General features: G+C 47.3%; 1 protein-coding gene across 1 annotated transcript in view; it reads right to left on the minus strand.

Annotated features, from left to right (window-relative positions):
- Positions 1-19,085, minus strand: part of LOC119442879 (ras-specific guanine nucleotide-releasing factor 2-like) — a 323,001-nt gene that overhangs the window by 37,253 nt on the left and 266,663 nt on the right. The window contains exons 9-14 of the mRNA XM_049662434.1: positions 16,384-16,577; positions 14,538-14,648; positions 13,722-13,839; positions 6,346-6,506; positions 5,490-5,571; positions 508-734 (exon numbers count right to left, since the gene is read on the minus strand). Coding sequence (XP_049518391.1) covers positions 508-734; positions 5,490-5,571; positions 6,346-6,506; positions 13,722-13,839; positions 14,538-14,648; positions 16,384-16,577 — 893 coding nt within the window. The remainder of the gene's footprint in view (positions 1-507; positions 735-5,489; positions 5,572-6,345; positions 6,507-13,721; positions 13,840-14,537; positions 14,649-16,383; positions 16,578-19,085) is intronic.

Below are 19,085 nucleotides of genomic sequence, written 5' to 3' on the forward strand. Positions count from 1 at the left end.
GGCAGACGCTAGTGCCATATTTCGCGTAAAATTTGGGTGCATGCACACTGCCCCCTGTCTACAAATTTCTGCAAACGCTCGCACTTTGTCACGTGCCGCGTATGTCGAGACACGTCTCGATGTCTCTCATACGATAAGCCTGCTTCGTAGCGTTATCAGTCTCGCGCTGTTGCACCGGCTGCACGCTGCAGCAGCAGCAGCAGCGCGGCAATGCGTGTCTGCTGCTCCTACGGGACGCCTGCTTCTGCCCCGGCTGCACCCGAGACCGAACTCAGCTCGGCTCTCACGGCGCTAGGAGCACGCTTTGTACACCAGGCGCGAGGAACGAGCGAGCGGGCGAGGGCGGCCGAGGCGTTGCTAGGCTTACTCTGACCGGCGGCGGCCGCCGCAGCTGACAACGCCAGCGGCGACGACGACGCTTTAGGCGCAGTCAACACCGCCGAACACGGCGATTGCGATTCAAGGCGCGGCAGCGGTCGTAATTCAGCGTGCGTGTCCGTTCGTCACCTGGCTAATGTCGCTCGTCCAGGCCGCCTTCTCCTGCATGGTGGGAGCGACTAGCTGCACCGTCACCGGCGGCGCGGTCTTGAAGTCGACGATGATCTTGAAGTCGAGACCGCCATAGTCCTTCTGTTGCCCCGACCCACCGCCAGATGCCGCCGTTGACGTGGCGGTGGAGTCGCCGCTGCTGCCTAGTCCGCTCGTGAGGCTCGATACCGAACTCACCGAGCCCTCTGCACCGGAAGTGAGGAGGAGGTTTGTCGAGAGGAGGGGAAAGAGGAACAACAACAATAACAGTGGGACAATCTGACTCGCCGCCGTGGTCTGCTTTACTTTAACGGTGGCGGGTGCGCTGCCGCGCCTGTATGTCGCTCCGTAAAATTAAGAAGACGTCTATCGACCGCGGATCTTCGGCTGGTCGATGGAATTCTGCTGCCGCAAACGCGAGGGAAATGCGTTCTTGACTCTACATGCGCCTTCACTCATATGCGAGGCGTCGTCCTGGAAATGCTTTGCTCTCCAAATTAAAAAAAAATTAAGAAATAAAGTAAGGCGATGTTGAATAGATAAAAAGAAGGGCCTCGTTTTGCATTAGTTCTTTCTGAAGCTCAGGACACTATTTGTGTGCCAGCTTTAAATTGAAGCTTTGAATATAAACAAGTTCGAATCTAGTCATTTCGTTCTTGTAAGTGGTAATAGACTTACATGAGTAAACTGCCAGTAACGACGAGCACCACATTCTTGACAGACAAAAAAATATAATAATGCTAACCTCTCAGTTAGCATACAATGGCACAGATGGATGCATGGCTGGCAGGCGCTCCGCGTACGGGTTTGTACCTATCTGCCACGCCTAGCACGCCACCCAGGGCGATCCCCCTCTTTCTCTTTACTCCTCCCCCCCCCCCCTTTTTTTTTTCCTTCAAGTGCAAATAAAGATTATTATTATTATTATTATTATTATTATTATTATTATTATTATTATTATTATTATTATTATTATTATTATTATTATTATTATTATTACCGGATCCTCCCTTATATACTTTTTTGTCAAAAATACTACACACGCTGCGATTTTTTTAACCTGTGTATACGAACAGCAATCTGCCACTCTTGCACGTAGTCACAGGACTGCTCCTAATTGCGAGTACTTTCGCCACGTTAAACACTGTTGTGAAAGAAACGCAACAAAACGGAAAAAGTAGAACCGCACAAGAGGCACTGTCGCACTGTTCAGATGACAACTGTTACAAAGACGCGTAGAGCACGAAGAGATTCGCAAATTGACTTCCTTCGGCTGTTGACCCCCGAAAGTTAACGTTTATGGCAGCGCAAAGGAAAGCTTTCTAGAAATTGCGAACCGCTACCGAGCGACAGGCTCTCCCGAGACTATATCGTCGTCGGCACAGAAGTAGCGATGAAGTGACTCAAATAAAATTCTGCGCTCTCTCTTTTGCAGTCTCTACTCTCTTTTTTTGCAGATTGGAATCGGCGTTATAAGGGGCCTGTCGTTTCGAAAGCCCCTAAAGTCAAATACTGCACTTTAGAGCTCTTAGGATCCCGTACTACTTGTACTGTATCATGGTAGAACGTTTAGGGTTTGTGAAGATAAATGCTTTCTTTTATCGCGAGATGCTTTCGAGAAGAAAACGAAGCAGCCTAAGGGATGCTCCATTTTAGATGGCGCTTGCACTTGCGTACTGAGAAACAATATAATCAAAACGTCTGTTGAAAAGCTTTGGCATGAGCTACTTGTTGCACTTAATTACGAAACCGTAAGTATTGCTCAATACGGGAGAGACCTTCACGGAGGTTACCAGTGCAGCATTGCATATGAAATTCTTTTTCAAGGATATATTATTCAAACATTATATATATCTCATGAGCAGTCTTTTCAGGAGTGTTCGATTGTACAATGCCTCTCGCGGAGACGAAATCGGATGGGCAGCCAGGTCCCGCGTACTTGCTTCTATGAGGAAAGACAGCCCTCCCTTTCGAGAATAAGAAGCGAAGAACTAGCAGAAGGGAATTACAAAATCATCGCCGTGAATTTCGCAACGCGAGCGCAGTACGGAGCACGTGCTGTCATGACGGTTTAATGCACCAGACGAATTGGTTTTCAATGAGCATGGCTTAGGAAAGCGGAGTGAACTCCATGGGTAATAACGCGCATATCGCAAGAAAGAGAGAGATAGAGAGAGAGTGAAGCAAAGTACGTATTCTCTATGGACGATCCATTTTCTGGTAGATTTGTGAGCGTCGCGTTTGTTTCAGACACCGAGAAGAGAGAAAATAATGTTTTCTGCTTTACATTCAGTTTTCTTGGCTCTTCTTATTTATTTTTTCGTTTTGAAGCTCAGAGCGTTTCCTAATGCGCCTGGGAAGAAGAACATCTGTTTTCTGCGGACTCGCGGACTCTAATGTGAGGCGGCCGCCGAAAGATGAGGACGTGGCCGTATAATCCTCGTGCGCTTCTTCTGCCGCTGCCGCGCGGTGCGCTTGCTCCCATCCTTTCGGCTGTGGTCTCGTACATTTGTTTCGTGATTTAAGAAGCCGCTCTCAAACGGGCGGTGGTGGCCCGGGGCGTCGAGCTCGCGCAAAGCTCGGAGCCAGTCGTAAACAATGATCTTTCGAAACCGCGTTCGCGAAACAACGCTTTCGCCTGCTTTACACATTTCGCGCGGAATTTCCCGCCCCCGAATATTTGCTTCGCCGCCATCTCCTCTCTATCTTGGTTCTTCCACGTTTGCAGAGTGCCTTGCGATTGGTCTCTTATAGCTACCGTCTCTGCAAAAAAAAAAAAAAAAAAAGAAAATGCTAGCGTTCTCGAGAATGCAAGAATGCTGTTAGCGCATGCGTTAGTGTTATTTGATGCCGCAACGAGCCCTGTTCTTGCGTTGTCTTTTTGTTCAGCACAACGCAAAATTCTGTTGTCTTGTAAAATCGCGAGATCTCTCGCGCTCAAAGGAATGAAATAAAATAAACTGAGAGAGAAAAGAAATAAAATAACGAAATGGCTCGGTAGATTATGCTTTAATGCAAGCGCCAAAAGCGTTTAGAGTTTAGAACTAAAGCGCTGTGGAATCCTTGAATTTAGCTTGAAGCAATCACAAAAAAAAGCGTTGATGAATGTGCGGGGGAAAACTGTTCCATTGACACGTGCTTCTCAATTGATAGTGTGCCGAACGACACAATGGTGCGCATGCGCGGCAAAGGCTGCTTTCTAATCAAGAACTCTCCGAGGTCTATCTTGAACTCTCGTCTGCAGTCTATATACGTCTGTCCCTCTAAGCGCGGTACTCCCAGGAAGAAGGAATAAAGCGAGAGTATGAATGATTTTCAAGAATGTGGTCAATTTTCTCGCCAGGGAGAGGAAAAGTATTGTTCACATTCAATATACCCGTCTTTACCACCCCCGATTCAGTTACTCGTTGTGGGTACAGCGGTGGTAAAGGCGAGAACTGGGAACAATGCCATTCCCCTCGTCTGGAAAAACATGCATGGTGGACTAAAGTTTGAATCCGAACTAGTCGGTTAATAAAAAAAAAAAGGCTTTGCAGGGGCCCGCACTCAGAGGGAGGAGCGTAATATGTTGCCGAGAGTTCTTGGTTGGAAATCAGCGGCCTCGCGAAAAAGCAGTAACGCTCAAATCTAGGATGGCGCAGACACCAGATTTCTATTATTATTATACCCTTATAGACACATACCTGTTCGTCGAAAAAAAAAAAGAAACCTGAATGAACTAAAAAAAGAAAAAAGACCTGTGGCAGATAGCACAAGTCTAGTACTTAGCTTGATTACTCGAAGAGGTGGGCATTAGATGTACGAGGAATCGAAATATATAACTGCCAAATTACCGAGAACGCTACTTCACATTGGAACTAATAACCTAGTTGCAATATTACATTTAAAAAATCGCAACCGGTAAGTTGGCAAGGCATATCCACTCAGAAGGAATTATGAGGTCGGCACCAATTTCGAGATATCATTTCACACCGGATGTGACGAAAAGCATCGTTATTCCAGCTAAATATCCGCACTGCTTAAAAACACATCTAACCCGCCGTGGTTGCTTAGTGGCCGTGGTGCTGGGCTGCTGAGCACGAGGTCGCGGGATCAAATACCGGCCACGGCGGCCGCATTTCGATGCGGGCGAAATGCGAAAACACCCGTGTACTTAGATTTAGGTGCACGTTAAGGAACCCCAGGTGGTCCAAATTATTCCGGAGTCGCCCACTACGGCGTGCCTCATAATCAGATCGTGGATTTGGCACGTAAAATCCGATAATTTAATTTAAAAATTTTAAAGCACATCTTGGCTAAGAAAGTCAGTTGCCGAACAGCCCAAATTGCTGCAAGCTCGTAGACGTTTATCTTAAACCGATGCCACTTACAAAATTCGTTCCAAGCGAACGTGCCTCGGGAACTAATCGGTTTCAATTTATCATTTGCGCCGTGTGCTCTAAAGCGATTGTTGAAGGTTAAGTAATTAAATATTGCTAATTAGCTAAATATTTGCTGTGACTTATAGCGCAATTAATGTATGCCTGCTCGAGTAAGCGGCTTCAGACAATATCAATTGTGCTATATAGCTGCCACTTTTATAAACCTGTAAATAATTTCACAAATTATAATAAAAAAAAACACCCCTTTATATATTTAACGGATTCTTCCGGCAATGAAGTTTTCACGTCAGGATGGCTGACATTCTGGACTGCAATAAAATATATTAATGGAATTTAACCTCCCAAAAGCAACACCGGTTTATGAGAGAGGCCGTCGGGGAGGAGCGAGGCCTCCGGAATAATTTTGACCACCTGGGTCGTCTTTACCGTGCACCTAAATCTAAGCACACGAACGTTTCTGAATTTCGTTCCCATCAAACTACTGCCGCCGCAGGCGGGAATGGAACCCGCGGCCTCGCGCGCAGCCATGGAACGCCATTCGCCGTTTTCACTTCTATCAGAAACAGCATCTTCACTCACCACCATCGTCCACGATGAACTGGAACTGATCGTTGGGGTCTTCGATGAGGGTGGCATCCGCCAGGGGAATTTTGCCCACGCTCTGCGATAGACGTAGCGAATGAGAAAATGAAAACGAACAAGAGTGGTTACTATATTATTGCTCGTGCAGAAGAACACTTAAGTCGGTTTCGAGAAAATCAACTTGTCAGCGAATAGGTGTTGTGAGCCTGCTTCAAAATAGGTCCAAATTTAATTTAAATAGCTGGAATTGAACCCAATTATTGCTGCTCAGAGCGGGATACCGGGAAGCAATTTAGTTGTGGCAGGGCCAGGCGTTGTGTATTCGCCCGTAACAATGCGCCTGAGCGTCTAAATCGCAGGTGTGCCTTTGTTTTGTGTGTGTGTGTGTGGGGGGGGGGGTCACCTCACAGTCACATTAACGCGCGCCGAGCTTTCTTTGCAGTCGAACAACTTCATCTATTTCAAGCGCTATTCTCACACAAATATGTACACCCGTGAGCAAAAGTATACGGACCAGGGGTTGCGCGAAAAAGCCAATTTTTTCCTCTGACTATGAACGCAACGTGAAATTGAGGATTGCAGTCCAAACTTAACACTGCGAACTTTTCAGTGTAATCATCAATGCCAGTTTATGCTTGTCAATTACGAAGGAATTCCCATTTTTCGGCGACCCTGTGGTCACTCTTGCTCACGGGTGTACGTAGCCCTCGTAAACAGTACGAATAACGTGTAATTTTGGGGAATTAATATGGAAACCATTTAGTAGGGGCCGAATGCACCACATTGCTGTTCACCCGCTTTACCTTTAATGACGCCCACATTTACAACATGCGCAACGCGCAAACGTGCCTACCTCGACCAGATGTAGCTTGCCGGCCGAGGTTCGGTTGCAGAGGAGCATGTGATTCGTGAAGAGGTAGCACTGACGCACTACTTCCTTCTCTCCTTTAAGGTTTGGGATGCGCGATCGCTGGGACTTGGCCTTGTCCGACCCCACCACGTGGATCACGTTGCCTGCGCCAAGGACCAGCGAGAGATGGCGCTACTTCTGTGCACAACGCTCCCTCCTCTTCAGAGAATTTTTATACTGGTTCGATTTTTTTACCAGTTTATTTAGATAGCTAGCGTAATTTCTTGTATATGTAACTCGATGAGCAGACTTTACGCTGCGAAGAGAAAGGTTGGTTGCTGCTCATTAATTCATAGACTTTAGTGTTGCAATACCAACCGTCGTTTCATATTAAACCCGTATTACCCCTTAGCACACAAATACACAATCAAATGCCAAAAATAATTTTGTTATAAAGGGCTTCTCGCATCAGCTTAAGAGCGCAATAAAAATTGGAAGGAACGAGAATGATCTCTCAACTGGATGGTCTGTTTGCTAATAACTGAAAGTAAGTGCTGCAGAATAGCATATTAAATCATTGTTTAACGCTCGAATAATCTTCAATGCTTCCGACAGTTTCTCTCGCCAACTAGGTTGTTCTTACGAAAATTGTTTTGCCATGATCAAGATCGTTTGTTCTGTATAGGTGGAATAATTCAATATACTAGTCCTTGGTAATACATGACAGCTAGTTCTGGCTTACACAAAGTGAACTTTTGAAAAAAAAAAAGAAAGCATTCAGTACGGCCTTAGCAAACACCAAAATCTCAGTCCCAAAGTAATGCTAAGGACTACGGCCTACCCGTTCAAACATGGTAGGAGAACGACCATCTACGCGCAAAGGCACGAAAAAACAAAACTATATCGCGGATTATTCCAGAAAGGATGGACGGGCATAGTAGTGCGGGAAGCATTACTGGTGTCTTCCGCGAGTGGGTGGCAGGCGATAGTGCTGCCACCTTTGCCGTCTACGGCGAGCTTCTTATATACCCAGGGCCATCTGTCGGATAGGGTCGATAGCAAATCTTGTCTTTGGAAGAAAAACAAAACGAGGGCTTATAGTTTCCGTCTTCCGCTTTAGACGGCCGCGGCGGGGATAGAGTTGTTTGGAATTTCTCCGGGACTTTGGGATAGCCCGCGAACGCAGCAAAAGGACCTCGCTCCAGAAGCGAAGGAACAAAAAAAAAAAAAAAAAAGAGAGAGAGAGAGAGAGCGTGAGGGGCAGTGGGGGAAGGATAACCTGAGTGCTCCGAGAGTGCAGGCGCTTCTCTGATCGGATTTCTCGCGAGGGATAAAACTGGAGCGGAGCCGCGTACGACTCCGGACTGATGGCCAACGCGCGAGCGCCGTGGAAACAGGGAGAAACAATGGCAGAATAAAGATAGCAGATGAACGAACCAATGCGGGTGTGGAGCGTCTATGCGTGTGTACGCCGTAGAGACAGATATAGAGAGAGGGAGTGGAACAGTCGAACTCGGAGGATTTGAGGGAGCTGTAGGAATAACGACGCTCCAGATTCCTTCTGCATTTCTTGTTTGAACCCCGGGAATTGTCCTCGAAGCGGCGTTTCTACTTCCCCAAGGCGCGGCGAAGAGAACGCCGGAGAGCGTCGCACTTTTCAAGTTATGACGACTTGCGTTTCGCTCGCGTCGCCGTGTACACGTGCAGAGCAAGGCCTACTTAAATCACCTCGCTTCGGTTCTTTATTGCGGCATCGCAGAGAAAAGGGGGTCCATAAAAGGGAAGTACCGACATGCCCTTTCGTGCAGCACTGAACAGAAGGATTTTGTGAGGCAACGCAAACCCGAGTTTATCCTGCGTTCAGAACGCTATTCTGCTGCGCAAACGTCTTGAGCTCTCTTTTTCCAAATTCGTCCATCATAGGTGTGGAAAACACGTATCTAGACATACAAGAACTTCCATCGCAGAACCCCTGCGCGTTCTGCATTGCTAACATTACAGAAGCTAACAAAGCAAAGCTAACATTACAGAAATCTTAGTAGTTAGTTTACTAAGTTACCGTGCTTTTAGTGTTCAAGCGTGGCTTTTCGGTTCGTATAATCGACTCAAAAAGTTTGCAGAGCGTTTGAAATACTCATGACATGCTACCACTCGACACGATTTGCGTCTCTCTATTTGGGAAATTCTGCGCGAAGTTCAGAAATGTTTACATGCTCCTGTCAGACCATCTTAGTGAGAGCACGTTCTTTTTATGAGCAGTTTCGTTTTATTATATCAAAATGATTTAAGGAATTCGCTACGGCACGAAGTGCGATTTCGCTTTTGTTGTTCCCAGCTGAATTATATTAAGAGAACGCGCTTTCAGTACAAATAGTGAAGGCCAATTAGCTCAGGAACATCACTAATGAGAATAAATTTATGTGCCCTGCATGTAAGTTCCTGAAGCGACAGCTTGCACATGCGAACCTGGAGGCTGTTTCGTCGGTACCTGCCTGCAATTTGCCCACCAAAAAGCATAGTATGTAAACCTGGCTTCTCTGCAATAATAGGCTTTGTGGGGTGAAGCCAAATTGGGTTTTTTCTTTCGTGCTACCAGTTTTATAGCCAGCGCATTGGAAGCATTTATGTGTAAGTCTTATCAAGAACGTCAACATAAAGGTAAGCGCGGTTATGAACAAAGAAGAAAATAACAAAGTACACAAACAAGGTCACATCCGCTGTCATTGAATCTTGGCGTAACTGAACAAGTAATCTAGAATAGTTGATTGTTGGGCTAGTTGGTTCTGAATAACTGAACAAGTAACCCAGCGCAATAAAAAAGACAGACACAAGAAAGGGAGAAACAAGGACAAGCGCTATCGATTCTTAGACAAGCAGTCAACCGATTGCCCAGTCAGGACGTAGCGCAGTCGTATCAGCTATTTACAGTCTGGCGCGTCTTCGGCACACGGTGCCTCCGGCTACAATCACGTGTGTCACCCCAATTCTTAGAAATGTGTGCCGTCGTCCATGGTCTGGCATTGTATCCTCCGGAACTGTTAAGTCGCGTCGATGTTGCAAAATTCTTTTTTCCGACAGAGGCTGGTCGTCCAACTGGTTCATCAACTCATTTTTGTTGAACATCTAATAAATATAGCTTCTTTTCTACTACAATAACTTAATTCGTTTTGAACATTTAGTCCACATTTCTCATTATTTATAATTCTTTTGACTATATGTATATGTATGCACATAGTTTGTTGTGATTTATTCTTCGTTGTACCTTCCTTCAATAATGCCTTTGATTAGGCGCTGCAGGTAATTTAATAAATAAATAAACAAAGGAAACAAATAAATAAATAAAAGTCCGGAAGAGTGCCAGGAGTATGAAGGCCAGTGTAAGTTAACTAAGGTAGTATGAAATGAATTGAGTATTGTAAAAAGATATGTGACGAAAGTAGTTAAAGACGAATAAAATATAATGAAAACAAGTTGTACAGAGTGGTGTGGCAGGCAAAATGCTCTCTTTCTCTTATAATCCTTCCTCTTCTCTTTCTCTTATGATCCCCCTACTCCTTCCCCCCGTGCAGGGTAGCCAACCGGAACTACGTCTGGTTAACTTATCCCTGCCTTTCTATGCATCCAGTCTCCCTCTCTCTCTCTCTGGTTGATAACGCCTGTACATGCTGTCGCACTGTAATGCTTCTATAATGCTTCCATAGATTTTTCATTGCAGAATCGATGGATGTCGTCGCGCAAGGCCATTCTGCAGTGCAATGTTTTTGTTGTCAAAGTATCCGCCGTTAAAATACCGGTTGAAACCAGCCACTTACGCGTTCAGAGAATCAAAAGCTCGCCTAGACGCCTGTTATCAATCTAATAGCCTGTAACTCAAGTGAATGCATTTTCATTAGCATTCTCAAGATAATGGACGCGCAGGTTAGCCATTCATTTAGTGGGCCAACTGAAAACTGTGTTTATGTGCTTCGGCAAAGCAGAATACGTGGAAATTTACTGAAGTTAGAAGTAATTCAACGTTTTTTTTTACTAGTTAAAGTTTTGTTGAACTGTATTAATTGCCTAATGAACCGATAATGCACTGGAGCGAGGTGTATCCGGCCTTCTGATGATTCAACTGTAATGGTAGAACTAAGCTATACGTGCCCACAGGCGTATTTCTTGAAAATATACTTGGAATGAACAAATTGAGACACAGTATCTATCATCTGCGAAACCTAAGTCAGACATTTTATCGTAGTAACGTCTGCTATCGGGCTAGTTGCTAAATGACTAGAAATGGCTTTAGGCGCAAAAAATGAGACACGGACGACAGAATAAAAGACACCATACATCTATCGGCTGCCACCCAACAGAGCGTTATGACGAGTACGAAAAGTGACGCTATTGCGCGCATAAGGTAACAAACATTAAGCAGATGTTCGTAGCACAGCATCAATGTCACTGCCTTCCACAGCAGCGCACGCCCAATGCAGTTATGTACTAAAACTGCTCAATGACAAATTAGAGCGTGGCACAAATATATAATCACGCGCCTTCCTCAGCTATCAGTTGTGGCCAATCGGTCGCTACAGCGCGTTCCAACGCTTAGCCGCGTCAGCTCGAGCGGCGCAGATATACATAATTATGCTCGTAAGACTGTTACCCACCTTTCGTGGAAATTTCCGCTTACGTCGGCAGCTGCGACGGATGTTTAGGTTTTGTGAATCGACTTTCGCAATTAGTGAAGTTCGCACCTGTTCTTCCATGAAATACACGCCTTTTCTGGACTACAGCGCTCGTTTTTTCAGCAGCGGGCATCGCAAGCTTGCTGATCTTACGAGCAGTTTTAGCTTTGTGAATAACCCTTTTTCGTAAGAGTTTTCTTACGTCAAAATTTGTTCGTAAGACCGCTTAGTGAATTCCGCCCCTGCACTGTTGGAAGCTTTACAATGACAGGATGCTTCCAGTGCACAAGCCCTTGCCGAGCGCGCGCTCGTAACTCATCCATCTGTCGCAGGTTCATGGATTTCCAAGACTTTAGTTAGGGTTACATAAAGCTGCTTCCTAGGTCATCGCTTGACTGCTACCGTGTGATATGTGCTGACAACATGTTCTATGGTATTGAGCCCCTCTCCCCAGTGACCCGCATAATTTTTTGGTCGCCGCGAAATAAGACGCACTCAAAGCCTCTCACTTAAGACCTTGCCACTCGCTCCGCGCTTCTTAATCCGAGTTTCCCGATGGCTCGCAGCCAGCGCTCTTTCTGCGAAGCCCGCGGCAATGCAGTGGTGAAAGGGTGCGGAGTGCGACCTCCGTAATCGAAGAGGACGTCAGCCGGCGATGACTGGCAGTGCCGACGAGGCCTCTCGATCTCTTCGCGCACCCTCCGCTGCCAACTCGCTCGAGGGCAGCGAGATTTTTGCGCTCGAGGCCGAAGAAAGCTTACCTCCCTCCACCTCTTTCTCATCTGTGCAGCGTGCGAATGGTGCGGAGGGGCCAGCATCTTGACGCGGCGTTTAATTATGTCCGGTCGTGAGCCGAACCAGGGAGCAAGAGGGTGAGGCCGAGAATCGCGGGGCCTTTCTGGCAAAAGATGTCCATTCAAGAATACTCGCCGAGACGACGCGCCGTATGCTTTCTCTGCGGTTCGAACAATTAGGATGGCTGGTGCCGAGGAGTGCAAGCGAGGGGAGTTTCACGTACCCACGATGAAGAGATGCGGGGAAGTGGAGGGAAAGGAAGATGCCAGCGCGCTGGCTGCCCGCGGGGGGCTTAATGAGTGCCCGGTCGGATTAATTATCCTTGCTCCAGGACATGCCCCAGAGGACGACGTCGGAGTGGCACCGCATTTTCCCCCCGCGTCGCGTGTTTCTGTATAGTGGACCCGGTACGAGAGTGCTGGCCGCCTGCGGCGCACATTATGTACGCCCAGGCGATTTCGCAGCAGAGACGGCGAGAGATCGTTCGCTCGCGTTTCGATCGGGAAAAAAAGCCTTTTTCACAGTTCGTGGCAAGGGCTGCGTTCTGTGCGCGCAGAATGAAACGCATTCCACGCGGCGCAGGCCTGCTGGGACTTTTCGTATAGAGCCTGTATGTTTTCAATGTATGGATCGGCAAACAAACAGCCAGTCAGATGGACCAGTGCTTTTGAAGGGCTAGCAAGGTCGATACGTGCAACAGCGGTTACCGCACAATCAGTCTCACTCACTCACTCACTCACTCACTCACTCACTCACTCACTCACTCACTCACTCACTCACTCACTCACTCACTCACTCACTCACTCACTCACTCACTCACTCACTCACTCACTCACTCACTCACTCACTCACTCACTCACTCACTCACTCACTCACTCACTCACTCACTCACTCACTCACTCACTCACTCACTCACTCACTCACTCACTCACTCACTCACTCACTCACTCACTCACTCACTCACTCACTCACTCACTCACTCACTCACTCACTCACTCACTCACTCACTCACTCACTCACTCACTCACTCACTCACTCACTCACTCACTCACTCACTCACTCACTCACTCACTCACTCACTCACTCACTCACTCACTCACTCACTCACTCACTCACTCACTCACTCACTCACTCACTCACTCACTCACTCACTCACTCACTCACTCACTCACTCACTCACTCACTCACTCACTCACTCACTCACTCACTCACTCACTCACTCACTCACTCACTCACTCACTCACTCACTCACTCACTCACTCACTCACTCACTCACTCACTCACTCACTCACTCCACGCACTTCACTCATCATCATCATCATCATCTCACTCGTCACCGTCCTCACTCCTCACTCACGCACCACTCTACCTCCCCTCACTCAGTCACTCACGCACTCACTCGCACCACTCATCACTCACTCACGTCACCACTCACGCCTCCTCGCACTCACTCCTCACGCACTCACTCACGTTCGTCACTCACGCCTCACTCACTTCCTCGTCACGCACTCCTCACTCATCCCTCCACGTTCACTCACGCACTTCGTCACGCACTCACGCACTCACTCACTCACTTACCATCACTCATCACTTCATCTCGCACTCCTCACGACTCACTCATCATTCGTCCCTCATTCATTCATTCATTCATTATTCATTCATTCATTCATTCATTCATTTCATTCATTCATTCATTCATTCAGTCATTCATTCATTCATTCTGAATGGCAAAGTTAGGCATTCTGATCTTTGGCTGAATTAGACAAAATCGAACCCTCAGCTGGCGTTGTCAACAGGTATGTGAACAAAGAGCATTCAGTGACCTTAGTCACCGTCCTTCTTTACTATTGTTATTAGTGGTTCAATACACTGGGGCAAGCGAAATTAATTTAATTAAAAAGTCATTTCGAGATTGCTCACCTTGCCTGACGAACACTTGGTTGACGTCCAAGAGGATGTCACAGCCTCCTATGATCATCCTTTCTATGGCCAAGTTCTTACGGATGTTCTCTGTTTCGCTCACTTCGTCGTGCATTTGCTGAAAAAAATATTACGAGAAACAGCTTAGATACAGAAACGCGCTGAAGGTCTTCGGTGCCTAACAGGACTGTAAGAAAGACAAAAGAAATGCAGTTTGTACGTATAATTGTACCGTATGTCGTATACAGGGTGTCCCAACTATCATACGCCAATGTTTAAAAATATGCATATGCCACGTAGCTGGACAGAACCAAGGTAATTTTGTTTGTCGTCGCTTGGAGATACTCAGAATATATTTTGCATTCCGCCTAATTATGTAATTAGTCTTAATTAATTGATCAACTTCTCAAATATTACACGTAATTGGATGAAAAGTGTGAATGAGAAAATTGTATAGCAACATGAAAACGACCCGACGCCGCTTTCTGTTGCTCAAAACGTGCTACATAAAGGTGTTTTTCAGAGCGTGAAAGAAGCCTTCCGAATATACGCAAAATTGCCGCGCGACTGGCCGCTCGAGGCACTATAGATGGCGTTATTATTCACCGAACAGTGCGCGAACAGTGGTCCAATTCTAGCGCGGCTCGATCCGCTCAGGCGAAAGTAATCGCTTCCAAGAAGTATCAAGTTAAACAGTCGGTCCCCAATCGCGGCGCCACTATTCTGGACCGCCTCATTTGGCTGGTATCCCGGACGGACGGGGTGTACATCATTAACGGAAACCCGCGGAGTGAGGGAGTGGGGATGTATACGCACGCGTGACAGTTCCTCGAGCTTGGTCCGTGCCGTCTCCAGGCTCCTGCGTTCAACGTGGTTGTGTGGTGTGTGGGCCAGCAGCTCGTGCAGCGTAATGATGTAGCGAGGCACCTGCGAGTCGGTTTCGATCATCTCGCTGGGCCGGCGCTGTTACGCGTGCACGACAGCGGTGATGACGAAAACATTGCGCGCTCAGAGCACGCGTTCAGACGCAGGACATATGTCCCAGCACAAAAGAGACGAGGACAGACTGACGTAACGCTGGTTTCGTGATGTCTTTCGGCGTGTCAAGGTAGTTGACACGCCGATTTACGACAGTTGCGGATAGCCCGACGTTCAGCCTCAGGCAAGTGACATTTTGCGACGATCCGGTGTTCAAATAATTCCGCTATCGTGGAAATGACGGACAAATTTGGCTCGACGTAGCCGATGGTCGGTTTGAAATATTTTTGTGATTGCCCACCAAAAATGCATTGCATCGGTTAAGCGCTGAGGGTCAGTTCGTCCGGGAAATTGATGGCAGAAAATACTGTAGAAACGTACTGTTAAAAAGTACTGTTAAATTTGAGTAATATTTTCAGAACAATAATGGTCGTGGATTAAGTATTTGTGGTACCTCAACTCATTCATTCTTTGTGAATGATAACGGTGATATTAGGTAAACCTTTTGTTGCCACGACACACATTTCTGACTAGAAATTAACTTCAGCACTAACATGAAAAGGTACGAAAGTGCTTGAAGACACTTCTATTATAAGCAGCGTCGCGTACAAACGGTTATCTCCGTGCTGCTGGGATCAGCTGAAACTGAAATTGGAGATACGACAAAAGCAGAGCTTAGGAGAAGTTTTCAAAATACGTTATGTCTTGTGGAAGCGAAGCACAGTTCTCGATGGCCTGATGGAGGGCGTCCTTATTTTGCCCTAACGTAATGCGGCGTACGCGGTCTGGAAGTAAACCCTCGAATGCGTGTTCAACAGTTAAAGAACGCAGCTGTCGAGTCACCTCGTCATGTTCAGCAGAATCTCTTAGCCTACAATATTGACTTGTGCACTTCATCAACCAGCATAATTATCTCATTTCTGACAGCGCGGTTTTTTTCTAGCGCTTATTCAAGAAATAGCGTGACAACGTGGCTTCGTAGATGCTATTTCGATATATCTCTTGAAATCCTCCTTTGGGGCTCTTTTTTCAACAATTTCAATCATAAACTGCCTCAAGATGGGTCGGTATTCCTCGTTGCTTCCCTTAGATCTTTGAGACGTACACCGTGGACGGCATTGAGGACGGCGCGCGTGCCTCAATGAGAGTCATGCGATGCGTTGCCAGATTTTTCAGAAGCGCGCCTGAAGCGCACGTGATTCTGCGATGCTCAAAAGAGTGTAACCTTCGTAGTCGCTCTCATTATCCGGTACGTGTGCTTTGAATAAGCAAAACAAGAATTATACAGTCGACCAGGTACACGGCCCGTCGACAAGTTTGGTAACGTGAGCAGTGACTTCGAGACTTGTGGACTAAGACTCTACAAAAGTGGAGCAATACGCTGACGACCTACAGCGGTACAGTTTCTGCTTTTGGGGTGCTTCCTCAGAACTGTATTTAGAAAAAAAAATCGAAAAAAGAAATGAAATATTACCCAGTTGCGTGTCTTTTATTCCTCGTTATCACGCTGCTGCGTGCTTCCGTCAGACTTCTCTTATGCGCAGAAATCGCTCAAGGCGAGATCTGTGTCAGATGTGATCCCTCTATCCACCAAGCAGAGGCAATCAATCAAAATTGTGCCCTCAAAGGTGCACAACCGTAGCCCGAGTGGCATCAATGGCGCAAGCGTGCACGTGGGAAATACCTGGTGCATGGGGTAAGTGAGGAATGTCTCCAGGGTCCTGCCCTGGAGCACGGTCTTCTCCTCGAGTCGCTGCAGTATGGCGGCGAACTTGTCGCGCTGCTTGCACTCGGCCAAAACCTGGAGGCTGTAGTGGTGGTTGCGGACGTACTCTTGGTAGATGGTCAGCATCGGAAGGAGCATGTCGAACAGATCTCCTGCGGGGCACGAAGGCCCGGGCCCAGGGCGTGGACGGACGGGAAGCACCGGGAGAAAAGGGGGTTGAGGGGGGAAGGGGTGGACCGGTGGAATGGAGGACGGAGTAGAAAGAGAGAAGAACCGCACCAACGCGCGTACGCACACACGTCGAAACGAACAGAGGGTGACAGCGCCCTTGTCGGGGCACCGGCCTCCGTCGGGGCCTGTGCCACCCGTCAATCTACGACAGCAGTACGAGCCGAGCGGCGCCTCGAGCTGGCTTCTTTCCAAAGAGCAACCGATTTGCCTTCCGCTCGTAGCTATACAGTGCGGACTTGATACAGTGCTCCTGCATATTGAATATCCAAAAGTCCCGGAGCCTTGATTGTCGTACTTGTTTCATGAGAGCATCCGCACTTTACGACGCGAGGAGACCGCGCACACTTTGAACGTAGGCATAAAGTTATGGCAGTCGCGTACGTTCAACACCGTTTTTAATAATGAGATAGAGCAATGCAATGTTTCTTTGCTCCGTTTTGCTGACGGGTAAAACCTAGAAAGAAACCTTCTGCCTGATTCAGACGTCTTTTCACATGACAACTTAGTTAAAACTGCATCGTCGCAATTTTATTTTTTACTTTAATTAAGTCATAATATTGAGTTCCCTAATATTAACATTGAGGTAAATATTCTGATATGGTAACGTTGAACACTTTTTTTTTTTGCCGCTTCAATGCTGTGCGACGGTACCGACGCGAAGCCTAGCCAGAGTATGTTTGGCACACTTCCGAGCGCTCGCATCCGCCCGCTAGAAATGCCAGTAGAAGCTAGAGAAGGACAGGCTCGAGACACCGCACGGCAAAGCCAACTGGAAGCAACAGTAAGAAGCGTACAGAGATTGCAAGTATATTGCGGTAAAAGAGCATGGGCCATCAGGCTTTGTCCACCACGCGGACGCGTCATGCATTTCGACGTGCTGTCGTCATGCTCAGGCATGCTCAGTGGACCATGCTCTGGTACAAGGCGCGTGCAATCCCACGTGCGGCCACAGGCAACGCATAGGCTAGTCGGCAGCGTCCCACTGTCACACGTAGAAGCTCCGTTTACTGGCCATCGTTTCAAGCGATGGCGAAAGGATAGATCTACGCGATCGGCTCCACGTTGTGCTCTGAACCACTCGTAAATACGTTGAGATCTTGCTTCGGTTGCCACTCAAGGTGCTTTTTAACTGAAAGCATCACCACACTTCAACAGCACACCAATGCAAGTGCAGTGCAAAAATGTTGAAGCCGGTGGTCTGTGCCTCTGCTTGAATGCGCAAAAATGAAGGTGCGTTTCTCTATAGCAGCTCCTTGTTGTAAGGATCAACGAGGAGCGTTGTTGAAACGCAGTGTCGTCTACAGTCGTGGGCAAGCGCTGTTCTTCTTTGGGTAGACACGAGGAATTAAGTGCTTCGGATCGATGCCTGTTTGTGTGTATGGCTTAAACCTCAACTACCGCTACATATTGACGAGCATGTTCCTTCGGGCACGAACGCCTTCCTTTTCATGAATTAGAAAAAGCACGCATTCCTTTGTCGCGCGACTAACGATAGGATAGGATGGCGCTCGTTCGTTCGTGTAACGTTCCAGTAGTGGTTGGTTTCTCCAAGTACTGCATGAGTGAAATACACCCCACGTATCACACAGCAGCGGGCTAATTGACGATACGCTTCTGCGGGTAACCGAGCGCGAGCTAGCATCCTTTCGTTCCGAGGTAGCGTTATTGTCCGGGGCCAGGCGTGGCGCCGACGGGCACTGTGATGACATCCAGACGTGCTCAGTGCAGTTGCAGCTCTAATTGGGGCAGCTGGAGTCTATCAGGCGTGCCACCTTTTTCAACGGCCATTAGGCGCCAGCAGTATGGTGCTCGTTGGTCTGTGCGCGGGTTGCAAGGTTAGTTAGTACAGCCCCTACTTCTGGAGAACCTGCCTCCCCGTGGGATCGCAATAGGCCTAATGGCTTCTCTTATAATTCATTTCGCGCCTTGAGTTGCGGTGTCTCTCAGACATAGGGGTGCCTCGGTCAGTGCCTCGATCGAAGCGAAGGCTTTTTTTTTGACATTCTTTTGGGGCAATGGCCTGCATAAAAAACTGTACGTAGCTTTAAGTGTTCGTGTTCTTTGCGCGTATGTGTCTTTAGTGTGTGTGTGTGTGTGTCGCATCATACGTCATCCTGGTCGTGCGTATAGTAGCGTGCTTTGGAGTGTGACGCAACGAGAGAAACATCTTCGATATCTATTACAGGGCAGCCCTCTACGCAATGTAGTTTGTTCGATACAACTCACAGCACCTTGGTGTGGGTGCGTAGCGCTCACAGAGAGACCAACGTTAGCATATTATTAGGATATTAGGGTAATAGAAAAACCTACAGTAGGATATAAGATAACGCAAAACAGAGGTCTGACGTTCACTCTAATAAAATATAAATGAGTCGATTAGGACCATTTTTAGCACGAAGTGTTTCGTGAATTCAAGATTATACTGATGG

Source organism: Dermacentor silvarum, chromosome 2, assembly GCF_013339745.2.
Source record: "Dermacentor silvarum isolate Dsil-2018 chromosome 2, BIME_Dsil_1.4, whole genome shotgun sequence".
Lineage (NCBI taxonomy): Eukaryota > Metazoa > Arthropoda > Arachnida > Ixodida > Ixodidae > Dermacentor > Dermacentor silvarum.